We start from the raw sequence: 15,794 nt of genomic DNA, 5'->3' as shown, positions 1-15,794 counted from the left end.
TTTTCTTTTTTTTTTTCGTGGGGGAAAAGACTGACTCCTAACATGCTTTAATATCCCTGGCTTGAGTTTTATTTAGTTATTTGTGTATATCAACTGTTCCGTGTCACTGTTTGATCCTCTTATCTCTTGCTAGATTCAAGGAAAACCATCAGCCGAGAATATGTAATGACTCACAATGAAATATGCATGAGAGAAAGCCATCATTAATTCCTGGCCATGTACAGTCGCGGCCAGAAATCTTGTAACCTGACGCTCTCATTTCCACTGTGTTTAGCGTTTTCCTTCCGTCTTACGTCCTCTGATCACCTTGGAACATTTCGCTTATCAGGTTTTGCAAGGTGACAGGCAGCACATTGGAGGACTTACATAAGAACATAAGAGCATAAGTAAATAAAGGAAGCTGCAAGAAGCCATCATGCCTACACGTGGCAGTCCCTGTGTTACGGTTGAAACGAAATGGTTAATTTAGTGGAAAAGAACACCGCACGTAAACGAACTTTTGGCCGTGACACTACAATGAACTCCACAAAGGAAATGGCGTTCTTGTTTATTGCGTGAATGGACAAATAAGCCAGCTGACAGGGACAAGCGGAAGGCACTGAACTGAACAGATGACTTAAAATCGTTGACATTACAAACCAACCGATGATACCAAAAATGAGTCAGTATGAAATTGGTCTACACTCATTTTTACGCGAGAGTTTTGAACCGAATCGTGAACTCAGAATCGTTGAAATTACGCACGCAACCTCTAATGACAGAAATGAGACAGTTTATTTATATATATTTTTTTTTTCACTCATTTTCTCGTATTTATTTTCCATTTTCGAGCTCGTTTAATCAGGAAGGCTTGCAGATTGTTTCGGGTGCGTCTAACGAAACCTCGGTGGCAAAGAAAATAAATTAAGCAACAGAAGGCGACGTTATATTAATAAAAGTGTGGCAAGGTTCTCGCCAAAGAAATTGACTTGGAAATTGTTACCTTCACTTCTCAGACACTTGGGGGCAGCACCGGTGGGAGAATGCAGTTAATTTTACTTGCTTTTGGGGGAGAGAGAGAGAGAGAGAGAGAGAGAGAGAGAGAGAGAGAGAGAGAGAGAGAGAGAGAGAGAGAGAGAGAGAGCAAATCCGATCCGGCAGACTTTGCATTCATGAACCTCGCATAAATTTCCTGGCATTCCGTCCTCTTTGCACCTGAGCCTCGTCGCGTCAAGCTGCGCCTAAACCCTCCCTCGCACCACTGGGGCGGAGGCAATCACTTGACGCCTATTAGCCTGGAAATGGAGCAGCGAGTGTTGGCTTGGTGGGGAACAAAGTCACTCTCAACACATCACTCCTGGGTGCGCGGGATGCAACGAACAGGAAGTCAGTAGTCGATTTCTTTTTATGCAAAAGTCAAGGAACTGCAAAATCAGTATGTGAAAAAAGGACTACTGCATATTTTTCATTTCAGTTGATGCAAAGAAGAGGAAATCTTGTTACCTCAGATGCAAGTACGTTTTCTGTGGAAGCGAAACCCCAAAGTTAATTAAGTTAAGAAATTTAGGCTGTCGCAGTACCAAGACTATTAAAGGGAGATGGCGGGACGTACGAGACAGGTTGGAGAGTAAGATGTCACCAGCGAGGGAAAGCGGACAGTAAATGTCTTCTCCTCCTCACCTTTACGAGGGAAGTGACTCTGTCCATTACGGAAGAGGCTCCTCGTATGAACACAGGAAAATAATGACTTGGAGAGGTCGAATGGCGTGCTCAAGACGTTTCCTAAGACTCTGGGAAGCATCTCGTGGGTTGTGAGATATTCTGACTGACAAAACGCAAGTGACGAATATTTTAGTCCACACCAAAATCATTCAGATACTACTGACGTTTCCCACTCTGAAAATTTCCGGTAATTTCCACCAGTTGGCCGCCTCGTCCTCGCTGCGAGCTGAATGTAGTCAAGAATTTCTCTCGCAGTATTTTTTTATGAGTTTAAAGTATTTCGCTGGACTTGTGCCACAAAATACCGGGGTAAAAGTTTGTACTGTACGCAGGGTTAAAGGAAATGTCATCATCCTCGCTACAGTGTCGAGGCAAGGGAGGGAACCGTATATGTGTGTGTGTGTGTATCGAGGCTCCGTCAGTCAAAAATCCCATACATCATTCACACATCACCGAGTTACCTTCAAATTATATTCAGTTTGTGGTTCTTTGATACGCCTAAATAAACCGCCACTGACCGAATGACCGACGCAGCCACCAGACACAGGCCGGTATTCTGAAACACCTCCGCTCCGCACTTCCAATATTTTTCATTCTCTAGCTCAAGTTACACGGGTTTTAAGGGTGTTTTTACGGTTCGAGTGATAGACTAACAAGATTTCTACATTGTTAACAGGAGAAATACACTTGAGAACCCGACTGATAATCACTGTGGTCTGGAAATAGCGGTGGTGAGAAAGTAAAGTGTTTCAGAGTAAGGGCCACACTCCGACCCCTCAACTTCTCCACCGCAGCAGTGACGGGGCGAACTCCACGCTGCTCGAACTCTGCACTGCTTTCTCTGTGTTTGGTCTGGCGGTGGTCGAATGTCAGGTGCGTAACTCGTCATCAGGGCGACGCTAATGACGCGAGTGTTACCAAGTCGGGCGAGCGTCCCTCTTCGTTTGATTTAATAGACTCTCGCTTGCAAGTTTCCACAATTTTTTTTTACTGTTATCTCTCTCTCTCTCTCTCTCTCTCTCTCTCTCTCTCTCTCTCTCTCTCTCTCTCTCTCTCTCTCTCTCTCTCTCTCTCTCTCTCTCTCTCTCTCTCTCTCTCTCTCTCTCTCTCTCTCGTGTGTGTGTGTGTGTGCCTGTGTGGGTGGGGTGGGTGGCTTAACAAATGCACGCAGTAGATTTACCAGTGTGTGAACTTACTAACTAGTCAGCGTTTCAATATCTTTCCATCCCTTTCCCAGTCCCTTTGAATCGAGCATTATTTATAAAACCTACTTGATAGCAATTCAGTGACCAGAAGCTACCCTTTTCCTTCACATTACTTTCTTTCCAATCCCTTAACGCATCGAAGACAAAGAAAACTAGAGTACTAATATCAACAGACCTCCTAACTGCTTCATCTAGAGCAGTTTCCACTCTACTGTCAGTCTCGCGCATCACTAAGCTTTCTCCCTTTATATCTCCCCATAAAAGGGACACGATTTCCTGGCAACCTTTTTCTATTTATTTATATATTTCCAGCAAGGGGCAACGAAAGAAATAATAAAACGTGCAGCATTCCATTTATTTTACACCGGAAAAACTTACATGTTGAATTCTATTTTTTATTATATTTGTCAGAGAGAGAGAGAGAGAGAGAGAGAGAGAGAGAGAGAGAGAGAGAGAGAGAGAGAAACAACCCCCAACCACACTATGACCTTTTATGTTTGAATTTATGTCTCTCCAAATGAAAGTGTCACGTGACGGGAACATTAACGTCACGAGGCACATTAAGTAAATCCATCCCGCGGCTTCCCGTACGTCACCTTCCAGCCGTGTTGACTCTGTGACGGGTTTGCATTAGTGTGGCGGCGCGGGCGACGTGAGTTGGGTGAGGCACTGCGCACCATCCTTTTTTTTTTGTGACTTTTGCCCTGCCGTGACTTTTACTTGGGTGCTTAAATTGGTTATTAGATAGATGGGTAGGTAGGTAAGTAGGTGGGTAGGCAGACTTATTAATAGATAGATAGGTAGATAGGTACATAGGTAGATAGATAGATTGATAGATAGATAGATGGGTAGGGAGATTGAGAGATAGATAGATAGACAGATAGATAGGTAGGTAGGTAGATTGATTCCTAGATAGATAGATAGAAATGTAAGCAGACTGATAGATAGATAAATAGGTAGATAGATGGATAGATAGATAGTAAGCTTACTCGATCATAGGGACAACAAGATAATTTTTCTGGTATGTATTCCTTTTAGCTTATTACGTCCCCCTGCGGCGTGTGTGTGTGTGTGTGTGTGTGTGTGTGTGTGTGTGTGTGTGTTATCTTTGCTTTCTCAGCCCAGTGCATTTTGTTTACATTACCGCGACACACACGCGTCGGTTCCCAGGCCACGTGAGAACAGACAGCGCGACAAAGCCACTGACGCAACATGCTTCAAATACACGAGTTCCACATTTTCTGTTGTCTCGCGGTCTAGTGCATTATACACCCTCTGGCGGCCGCTGTTTATGCATCAAAGAAAACGCTATTATATTGTACATTACCGCGCCTTAAGATCCTCGTTTTCTTCATGTCGCTAACCGAATTGTAGTTGATTATTTCTATTTTTTTTTTTTTTTTTTTCACGGTATTGTACCATGTGTCATTTGTAAGAGGTTAGCTGAAGGTCAATATGGGGCATTGTTCGTAAAGGTGATTTGCAGGTAGGTAGGAGAGAGAAAGGTGCCTCAGATGTCCAAGTAAAGGAATGGTTTAGAAGTTCAAGATCAGTACACGTCGGTATATTTCACAGTATTTACTTGATCGTATTGCTGTGATTTATTTCTACTGGATTATTTTTTGTTGTTTTTCATCGAGAGTAGGCGGAAAGTTGCATTTACTTAAAGAGTAGACTGTTGTTTCCTTGCCTGTAGAGTGTCGTGTTTCCTGGAAAGAGTGTTGTATTGTGTTTCCTTGTGAGTAGTGTGTTGTGTTTTCTAGCGAGTAAGGAGTGTAGTGTTTCCTTGAGGGTAAAATATTGTGTTTCCTTGCAAGTAGGGAGTGTTGTGTTTCCTTAAGAGTAAAGTATTGTGTTTCCTTTGATAGAAGTTAATGTTGTATCCAGTAATGAGTGTGATGTGCTTCGTGGTCAAAAGATTAAGTCAGACAGTCAAGTATAAGAGTAGGATTGATCTTCGTATTGACTCTCACCTGTTGTTGGTCTTAGTTGGTTCATGTCTGGCTTTGGCACACTCCTTCATTTCTTACTTTAGTATTTCCACGTGGCATATCGTAATCTATTTCTTTCCCTTGTTTTAGGTTATCATCATTTCAGTGTTTGCATCATATTTCATCTATTATTCTATTTCGTCATTTCATGTTTCGTTCTCCATGATCATTTCAACATTTCCACTTTACATTTCTTTATAAACTTTAATTCTTTCGTCTCTTTTTGTCTCCATTTTCCGCACTACACATTATAATTCATTTCCTTTACTTTCCTTTTTTTTCCCGTAGTGTCGATAAAAGCCTCATCTCGTTAATATGTCTTCCGTTATTCAGACCAGGAAATATTAGCAAGCAAAGCACACGCACGCACGCACACACACACACAGAATAATCCTCTTATCTTCATCCGGCGCCGTGATGGAAACACTCGCCAGAAAAAGTCACGCCGTTCGGAAGGATGGACTGTGATGCGCTGCTCTTAATTCAACCACTCATTCACCCGCTGGTCTGGCCCCGTCCATCATATCGTAAAGTGAACCCGGGAACAATAAAAGCCAGCAAACTGTGGGCATATAGGAGTGAAGTATTATCTAAAAAAAAAAAAAAAAAAAAAAAATTGGACAAAAAAAACTACCGACTATTTTTTCTTTCTTTTTCTCTCTGGGCCATTGAACGGGAATGGATGCGTGGCTCGACTGGAAAGATTGACCGAATTGAGGGTTTCTGCAGGTCTCTACGCTGCTGGGTGGGATATGAGAGCGTGCACAGGTTCTAAGATTAGTAGTTTGCTCAGGACAGTTTGGGAATATTGTAAGCCTGCATCCTACTTTGACTGAAACACAGAAGAATGCAAACAGACAGACAAACAGGCAGGAAGAAAAGTACTCAGATGGATGCACAGTTCTAATCCCCCTTTCCTCTCTCCCACAGCCACGAGATTAGCATCAGGACCAGACGTGTCGTTTGTGGAGTTCTCCCAAACCCGCTACTGCGCCTCTCTTCCCGAGGACAGCCCGCATGGCGCCTCCGTGGCCACCGTGTTCGCCTCCCACTCTGACGGTCAGTAAACACATCCATATCACTCGTATGCTCTGTTGCCTTTCAGTCCCTTCTCTTTGTTTGGTAAAATTACTTTTTTTTTCTCTCTCTCCTTCAGTCACTTTGTTGTTTCGTCTGGTAATTCTCTTGTCATTACTTTTATTTGACACTCACAATTTTCAGTGGCTATAATCAGTTCACTTTTAAGGCCGAAATTGACCAGTTGAGGTAAATCCTTTCCTGGTGTTTGTACCTTTCATATCTGAGTCCCTCGTGGTATTCTGGCACTCTCACTTATGACTTCACCGTGTAATTTCGACTTGCTTTTGAACCGTTTTCTTCAAGGACTGGTATAAGTAACTGGGATAGACAGAAGCGGGTGAAAGAACAGTGGGAAGTACGTAAGGCAAAGTAGGGGTGAGATAAGGAAGGACATTAGGAGACAAAAGCGGCTTTAGTAAATGGGATAGACACAGTGGGATGTAAAGAGAGTGGGGAATGCATAAGACAAAGTAAAGGTGAAGTAACGAAGGACAGTAGGAGACAAAAGTTTGGGTTCATCACATTACCGGACTGGCATCTTAAGTGAGCCTTTTATATATATATATATATATATATATATATATATATATATATATATATATATATATATATATATATATATATATATATATATATATATATATATATATATATATATATATATATATATATATATATATATATATAAACTTCTTGTAGGTTTACACGAGTCTTCTAAGTAAGTACTCCAAAAATTACAAAACAATTACCCTCCTACTACAATACAATACTACATATTATATCTTTATTTAAGTGTCCATGCAAAATCACTCTCTCTCTCTCTCTCTCTCTCTCTCTCTCTCTCTCTCTCTCTCTCTCTCTCTCTCTCTCTCTCTCTCTCTCTCTCTCTCTCTCTCTCTCTCTCTCTCTCTCTCTCTCTCTCTCTCTCTCTCTCTCTCTCCAGTGCTCTGAATATTGACCAAAGGACGAGCAGAGCAGTAAAAAGTGTTAAGTGAAAATCATGTCAAGTGTATTTTGCGGTCTGGAACTCAGCAGCCCAGACTCAATTCTCATTTTAGTCCAATCAGCTTACATGAGAAAGATTGAAACGTATTACACCGAGCCGTGGTATTGTGGGAGTCTTTTGTTCTACATTACAGTCTACCTAAAGGGACACAGGACACGGAAGCAGCACACTAGGTATTTTTTTTTTTTTTACAGTGAAGAGATGGAAGTTCAGTTGCCAGTCACTATTATCTATTTTTTTCCCTCAATAGGTGGCCTTTGTTGACATTCAGAGCACCATACAGTAATTTTCTGATGCACAGGGGACTGATGCGTTTGGGACCGGCACTCTAGTAGGTCTTTTTTTCTTCATTGTTGCCGTTGACCAGTGACCTTACATAAAAACAAACTCTAGAGCAAAAAATAAATAAACAAGTAAAATAAAATTAAATTAAATTAAATCCCTGCTAATCGTTTCATGAAAGAAATCGAAAGAGTAATGAAGATAAGAGGTAAGTGTATCATCAAACTAAATGCCACATCTCAAACCCGTGAGTCGCGTAATGTACTGATATACTGAAGTTTCTCTTTCTTTATTCTCATTTTAAAGTTTTTTTTTTTTTTTATCTGACACAATTTTCTTCCTGTAGCACATTCTCCTTCTGTCGACCGTCATACACCCTGGCTGTGTCATGCGCCCTTTGTAAACATTCATGCATCCTGGTTCACCACGCACCCAGGTTGACTATCGCTTATTTAGAATTTAGTAGCTGTAATTAAAACCCCTTAGCTTCTCCGTGTTGGGTGTTGCCTGCTGTACAACCTCCAATAATGACCAGAATAAAAAAAAAAAAAGGGAAAGAAGAAAGAAGAAAAGAACAGGAAAAGGAAAAAATATGCTTACTTCCCCGCAAGGCCTTACATAAAACTAAATTTCTCTCTCTCTTCCTCTTCTCTTTTTCTCTTCTTTTTTCTCTTCCTCTTCCATGCCGTTATCTCATGCTGCCTCTCGTGCTCTTCATACTCCACCAAATCCAACCTTTTCTTCCCTTTCTTTTTTTTTTCCGTTTCAAATCCCTCGAATCTGGAAACTTACTAGAAAAAATAATGTTGCGGAAGAGACAGACTCGATGATGTCTCTTCGAATTCTTTAGATATCCTGATGTCTGTCTGTCCATATCTCTCTCATTGCATTTCTCTTTCTTGTAAATCCCTTGAAGCTACGAATTTACCTTACTAAAAAAAAAAAAAAAAAGAATAATTGATGTCTATATATTTTTGTGTCCAGGAGGTCTTTAGATATTTAGATGTTTGCCTTTTCGTATCTCTGTCATTGTATTTCTCTTCTTTTAAATCCCTTGAAGCTGCAAACATGCTAAAAAAAAAAAAAGGAAGAAATGACCATGAGGAAACAGAAGCTCGTAATGATCGTTTATTTGTATATCAAGAATTCTTTAAATGTTTTGATGTTTGTTTGCTTTTCCTTATCCTTCATTGTATTTCTTTTCTTTTAAATCCCTTGAAGCTGTGAAGTTACCTTGCTAAAAAAATGCCATAAGCTCGTAATATCCGTCTTTTTGTACGTTCCAGGAAATTTTAAAATGTCCAAATATCTTTCTTTCCATCGCTACTTTCCGCATCCCAGTCTTTCACTCCTCGTTGCCTTCCCCTGCAATGCATCCCGCTCATACCCAGCCTCGCTCTGAGCCAAGACTTCCGGGACGTCTTAAAAGTTACCATCAAAGTCTCGTGCAATATTTAGTGCGGAGAAGATCAGCGGGAAGTGGCCGCCGCACTGACCGCATGGGCTGAAGGTCACGAGTGCTCCTCAGGTCAGATATTTCGTATGTGCGGGTGACTTGTTTTGTGTGACAGGCTTTGCTTAGGTCTCCCTTTGGTGATGGTCTGGAGAGTTAACGTAAAGAAGGGATATTGAAAGGGGCACAAGAAAGAAGGATTATTCGTCACCACCACAGATATTTCGTATGTGCATGTAAGACTAATTTTGTGTTTTGTGTGACGGGGCCTTGCTGGAGTCTCCTCCCGTGGCGGTCACTGGAGTTAACGAAGGGTAACGGAGGGATATTTATAAGGAGGAAGGTCAAGGTTTATCTCACGTATGAAAGAAAATAATCATATGCTCTTTGCCAGATGTGAAAGTTGGTCCATGTTGTAATGATGTGCGTGAGAGGAGACGTAGTGGGTGAAATGCCTTAGATGTCTTTCTTTAATCCCCTCATCAGTTAGAATACGTAAGACTGCAACTCTCTCATTACCTGTGAATGAAAATAATCTTGCATTCTCTGGCAGATCTAAAACTTGGTGCATATCGAGAATGATGTGCGTGAGAGATGCAGAAAATGAAATACTTTAGAAACCATATTTATTATCATTATTCTTTCATCAGCAGAATATATAAGGTTGCAGCGCTTCCACGCCACATATGAAAGAAAATAATCTTATGCTCTCTACCAGATGTGAAAGTTGGATGACGAGAAAAGGAGACGTAGTAAATGAAATGCTTTGAAAACCCCTCTTTTAATTCTTGCATCAGGAAAAATATTTAAAATTGCAACTCTCTCCCACCACCACGTGTGAAAGAAAATGTAAATCTTCTCTTTAATAGCGGACTGTGGAAGCCGATCGATGTTAAATGACGTGGGGGAGAAAAAGAGCTGCCGCGGTGATGGGAATGCTTTAGATACGATTGTGTAATTCTGGGAGCTCGATTTATAAAGAGACTGAATTTTCTTCTCTTCAGCAGCAGGTGTGAATGTAGATTGATGCCACGAATGACGCCAGTGATAAAAGAAAACGGACATAATAATAAGAACGTTTTAGAGACGTTTCTTTAATTCATCCATCCGCGAAGCATTTAAACTGCAACTTACGGACGGACAATCTCGTAAACTTTCACGTCTTCAGCAGTAAGTAAGATTGCCTGTAACGACGTGCGTGAGAGAAGCAGCAGACGAGGTAATAGGAAAGCTTTAGGGACCATTCTTCAGTCCCTGCATCTGCAAAACATGTAAGACGTGGGAGAGAGAAGCAGAGAACCGGCAGACGTGACGATAGAAATGATTCAGAGACGATTCTTTCACCCGCTAAACATGTAAGGCTGCAGCTTGGCCCGCCACGCTCGCAACCTCACACACGCACACTCATCACCTCTCCCACCATTAAGCGAACCGCTGCCACATTAACTCAGTGCAGCTGCGGCATTAGATCGAACCCACACAGACCCACAGCCTCAGCACCAAGGTTATCCCCGCTTGCCTCCGTGACTCAAATGAGAGGAAGCAGCCAGCCAGCCTCCGTGGAAGCCTTCACTCTTTTTGATACAGACGATACAAACCAGGAAGGAATCTCAGCACTCTCTCTGTATTTTGGTCAGAAATTACTCTTCAAAAGGAACGGTTTCAGATTTAGTTATTTTAGTGGTTTTGGGTTTGTGAAAATTTCCCTTTTTAGTTAATATCAGTTTGCAATATGTGATCTCTTCCCTGATTATGTGTCTTACTAATGCCAATGACAGTCTGACGTATTAATTTATTTTCTTAACTTTATATTAGACGATTTTGTTGAACAGAGCTTACACTACAGGTGCTGGAAGGTTTGGTTTGCTCGATCACTCTTTTTGCTAAACTTACACCTTCTCCTCCTTTTCCTTTTTTCCTTGTTCTGCAAGTCACTGTTCCTCACTAGTCTTTCTCCATAGAGCTCTCTACTCTACCCCCTCTCCACTCCTCTCCCTCACTCAAGCCATCTTTTATGCATTCCCCGCCTCTTCGAGAATTTGTGCTTTTGGTTCTGGATAAAAGAGGCTTGAATTCCATGTATCCAGCAGGAATTACCATCACCATCACCACCACCACCACCACTACCACCGCCGCCGCCGCCTAGTCTCATAAACTTACACACATTTCACAAAGCTGCAGGATAAGCAATGGCCGTGAAAGAGTTGATGTTTTCATGATTTTTGTGCAGATAACGAGGTTTTTTTTTTTTTTTCCTTCCCCAATGGCGTTGTGTAATTGGGTACGATCGCCCGAGGGAAATGAGGCGTTTGGGGGGCAGCGTTTAGTTAGCAAGTTCTTCCACCGACGGCACGGAATTACATTAGTCTCCCAAGTGACTTTAGGAGCAGATCTCGTTTTTTTTTTTTTTTTTTTTTTTTTTTCCAGCGTCGCGTATTTGGACAGTCTTGTGCATGTGAAATTCCACGATGTGTTCATTTAATACATATCTGCGCTTCCCTGAGTAAATTATTATTATACGAACTCAGTTGAATTTTTGAAATGTTTACTAATCTGTATTGCGTTTAATTAACATTCTCGTGCATTCATCACAGTCCACTTTTTTTATTTTTATTTATTTATTTTTTCGCTTCATTGCTTGTTTTTTTTTCTTTTTCTCTTTTTTTTATTTCATTCCATACGGACATGAAAAATAATGCATATTGCAGTAGTGTGCGTGATATATACATGGATATTGTGTTTGTATATGCATGTGTTTGTGCCAGAATGTATGTTCTGCCCGCGTGTCTGACCGTGAGGCTGTCTATGAATGTATGCACGCCATGTATCTGTCTATATATCCGTTTAATTATTTACTCTTATGTTTCGTATCAATATGTATCATTCTTACTACCAGCCTATGTATGCACACACACACACACACACACACGCACACACACACACACACACACACACACACCCACATTCACACACGTTTGTATTTCTGGTGTCAAGCGGAAGAATTCATGGTAAAAATCGGGAGAAAATAAGATAAAAAGTATATTTTTCACCTGAATATTAAAAACGCCGCATGCAGTCCCCGAGTCCTATCCGCTCGTCTCGGCGCCGCGTTATCGCCTTCTTTGACTCTCTCTCTCTCTCTCTCTCTCTGGAATTTCGAAATGATATGTAATTTTCGAGATATTCCTCCATTTTTTTTTTCTTTTTTTATGTTAGAATCATCAAAATGCAGATGGAATGTTAATTATGATGTGCTTGGTCTGTGGGGTCTGTTTGTTTTTAGGTGTTTTTGTTGTTGGTAGTGTTGTCGTTATTGGTAAAGGTGGTTGTTGTTTTTGTTGTTGTTGTTGTTGTTGTTGTTGGTGGTGGTGGTGGTGGTGGTGGTGGTTGTAATGGTAGTGGTGGTGGTAACTCAAGTTGGATACATGGAATTCAAACCTTTTTTTTTTTTTTTTGAACTAGATGCACAAATCCTCTATAGACTCTCTCTCTCTCTCTCTCTCTCTCTCTCTCTCTCTCTCTCTCTCTCTCTCTCTCTCTCTCTCTCTCTCTCTCTCTCTCTCTCTCTCTCTCTCTCTCTCTCTCTCTCTCTGTACAACAGTCATGCCAGGCTTGTATACCTTTGTCACATAACCCTCCAAGCCAACCACTCCCACGACTTATACCTAAAAACCTTTCCACAGTAAAAAAAAAAAAAAAAAAAAAAGAATCACTAAAATATCCACCCCCCCAAAAAGAAAAAAAAAACAAGATAGCGAAGACATAAGATACATTTCAAGTTTTCAGAGGCCAGTTTTTGCTTCCCTCTTTACCATTTAATTCAAGTTTTCAGAGGGTACTTTTTGCTTCCCTCTTTACCATTTAATTCAAGTTTTCAGAGGCCAGTTTTTGTTTCCCTCTTTACCATTTAATTCAAGTTTTCAGAGGCTACTTTTTGCTTCCCTCTTTACCATTTAATTCAAGTTTTCAGAGGCTACTTTTTGTTTCCCTCTCTAACATTTAACCTTAAAGAACTATTAGGTCAGACTCAGTAATCGGTAATCAGGTTGTTAGCACTGAGCCACTAAGGAGTTTTTAAAGATTAGATTAAGCGGATTTATTAAAGAGGATGATAGATGGAAATAAGTAAATATGTATACAAGGACGTGTATGTCAGACCTCTTCTTGCAGCTTCCCTTATTTCTCTTATGTTCTTATGTTCAAAGCAAGAGCCATGCACTATTTTGCAACACACACGCGGGGCGGCGGCGGCAGGCATGCAGCAGCCACCTCGAAATGTGAACCGAACTAACCTGGATAAAGCGTGAAATACTCGTATGCGGGATGGAAAGCAGTGTGACTCGTAGCGTGAGAGACTTAGATACAGGTCTTGCTATCACAGGGACGCAGCATTTTCCCTGGGATGCAACGAGGCAGCCACACGAGTCAGGGCGATTTGGGGCGTTTATGAGCCTCTCTTGCTCCACTCTACACAGGACGCGACGACACTGCGAGGAGGAAACCAGATACATTCATGAGAGAAGGAAGATGATTCTGTGTCTGAGTATTTTCAAACATTTTCTTCTCTCATCTCGATTATTTTCAAAGGCCACAGGATGATTAGCTGGTTCAGGATTCAAGAGTCTATATTTTCAAACGTTTTCCTCTTTCAGTGCGTCGATTTTTCAAAGGTCACCGAGATAGTTGGTCTGGTTCTCATGTGTGTTATTTCTTACTGATGATGGAGAGCCACTGTTAAATTATCACTACGATCATGGAAACAGCCTTGAAAATCCCCAGGAACTCCTATCTGACTTGAGCATGTGAAAAATAGTAGAGATAAAACGCTGGAAGTTGAGAATGCGGAAGGGTTTGACAGGGAAGCAGACAGACACGTTCAGTAGAGAGAGAGGTAGTTTTGGTCTGCACAGTTCGTCATGGGGTACTTTATTTTTTTATTTATCTACAGTTATCCAAGCTTGCGATGTCATATTCTATTAAATGCTCGAGAGAAAAGAGAGGCATCTGAGAGTTACAGTCATGATCAAAGGTTGAGTAATCTGATCCACTTAGTTCCACTCTGTCTATCGTTTACCCCTCGATCTTAAGTCTATTGGCACGTTGACCTCCTACAAAATCGAACAATTGATAGATTCTCGATAGATCAGAGGACTTCAGATGGAGGGAAAGCTCCAAATATAAGAGGAAGTGTGGTATTTTAGTCAATCAATTTTAAATCCTGTGACCCACTGACTCCTTGATAGATTCTTAGCAGATCACAGGACTACAGACGGAGGCGAAGGTTCAGATACAAGAGGAAGTGCGGTCTGTTGCTCAATCTAACCAATATTTTACCTTCACATTATCATGTCAGTCTCAGCGTCGCCAAATGGGAACATGACTCCAATTAATGAGACCGTCTGCTGAAACGTCAAACTCAGATACTTCTTAACTAATTTTACAAGGTTTCATTGTTAAGTGTCCTCATGAAGGGATGTTATCAGCTTGGTCAATGGTAAGTACGTAAGTTACACACCATCTCTCTGCGTTCTTATGGCTGAACATTCCAATAGAGGGTCAGATTGTAAAGAAGTGTAGTAGTTAATGTTATGTGTCCTAATAGAAGAGATATTAATAAGTAAATTACCAGGTAAATCACATCCATTGCTCTCCCTGCATCCCAGCAACTCATCATCTCGCAACAGACTGAGCAAATAAAGAATTGTAGTGAAATAAACACGGTTATTTTCTCCACATCACTCCTAAGAACTCAACATAATATTTTACATATGTATGAACAATGGTTCTTCAGTATCGCAGTTCTTCGCTCCTCTCCACTGGTTAGTTATGCCCTCCGCACACAAAGTTATCTGCGCCACATGTACCCCTTGCCTTTACATTGTTGTGGCAGATGTCAGGCTCTGTTCTCTGAAATATTGCATGTTATCGATGAAGGCATCCTAATACGTCGCCCACAGCCTTCACCTCTGTGGCCTGGCGTGAAGCATTACTCATTCTTCACCATTTCACCCCTGCCCCTGTCCCCCGCGGTATCATGCAAGGAAGATAACGCACTGATGTTCTAAGAAGACTTATATATGCTTTGCTTACATTATGGAATGCAGAATAGAAATAAACATATAAAAAATATATATCAACTGAAAAACGTGTGTTTTCTAGATCTTTTTGTTTTTAAAAAAATTAAAAAATCATTTTTATTAGTACCGTACACCAAAGAACTCAAACGACTATTTTACATATATATAACGGTTCTTTCTTAAGTAACCAACATATCAGAATTGTTATGTAAAAATTCTTTAAATTGAATTTTTTTTCAAAATTTGTAACGCAGGTCCGGACCTGTACAAAAAACTGGAAAAATTTTCTGATAAAAATTTTTTATCTCAGTTTACACATGATTACATTATGGAATGCAGAATAGGAATATACATACAAAAATATATATATCAACTGAAAAACGTGTGTTTTCTACATCTTTTAATTTTTTCAAAAATAAAAAAAAACATTTTTATTAGTACCATACACCAAAGAACTCAAACGACTATTTTACATATGTATAACGGTTCTTTCTTAAGTAACCAACATATCAGAATTGTTATGTAAAAATTCTTTAAATTGAATTATTTTTCAAAATTTGTAACACAGGTTCAATTAAAACCTGTACAAATAATTGGAAAAAATTTTCTAATACAAATTTTTATCTAAGCTTACACGTGATTACATTATGAAATTCAGAATAGGAATATACATATAAAATATATTTATCAATGGAAAAACGTCTGTTTTCAACGTGTTTAATTTTTTTTTAAATTGAAAAATTATTTTTATTTGTACCGTACTCCAAAGAATTCAAACGACTATTTTACACATATATAACGGTTCTTCTTTAAGTAACCAACATATCAGAATTGTTATGTAAAAATTCTTTAAATTGAAATTTTTTACAAAATTTGTAACGCAGGTCCGGACCTGTACAAAAAAATTGGAAAAATTTTCTGATAAAAAATATTTATCTCAGTTTACACATGATTACATTATGGAATGCAGAATAGAAATAAACATATAAAAAATATATA

At 40.1% G+C, this 15,794-nt stretch overlaps 1 protein-coding gene across 12 annotated transcripts in view; it reads left to right on the top strand.

The window, feature by feature from the left end:
* The window catches only part of LOC135109235 (putative neural-cadherin 2), a 312,599-nt gene that overhangs the window by 253,191 nt on the left and 43,614 nt on the right, over positions 1 to 15,794 (top strand). For all 12 annotated transcript variants that reach the window (XR_010272615.1, XR_010272616.1, XM_064020468.1 and 9 more), the window contains one exon: positions 5,828 to 5,956. Coding sequence is in view for 10 of the 12 variants with exons in the window: in XM_064020468.1 (XP_063876538.1) it covers positions 5,828 to 5,956 (129 nt within the window). In the remaining 2 variants the exon portion in view is untranslated. The remainder of the gene's footprint in view (positions 1 to 5,827; positions 5,957 to 15,794) is intronic.

Source organism: Scylla paramamosain, chromosome 18 (genome assembly GCF_035594125.1).
Source record: "Scylla paramamosain isolate STU-SP2022 chromosome 18, ASM3559412v1, whole genome shotgun sequence".
Classification (NCBI taxonomy): Eukaryota; Metazoa; Arthropoda; class Malacostraca; order Decapoda; family Portunidae; genus Scylla; species Scylla paramamosain.
The sequence above is the reverse complement of the archived record's forward strand: the minus strand, read 5'-3'. Positions and strand labels throughout refer to the sequence as shown.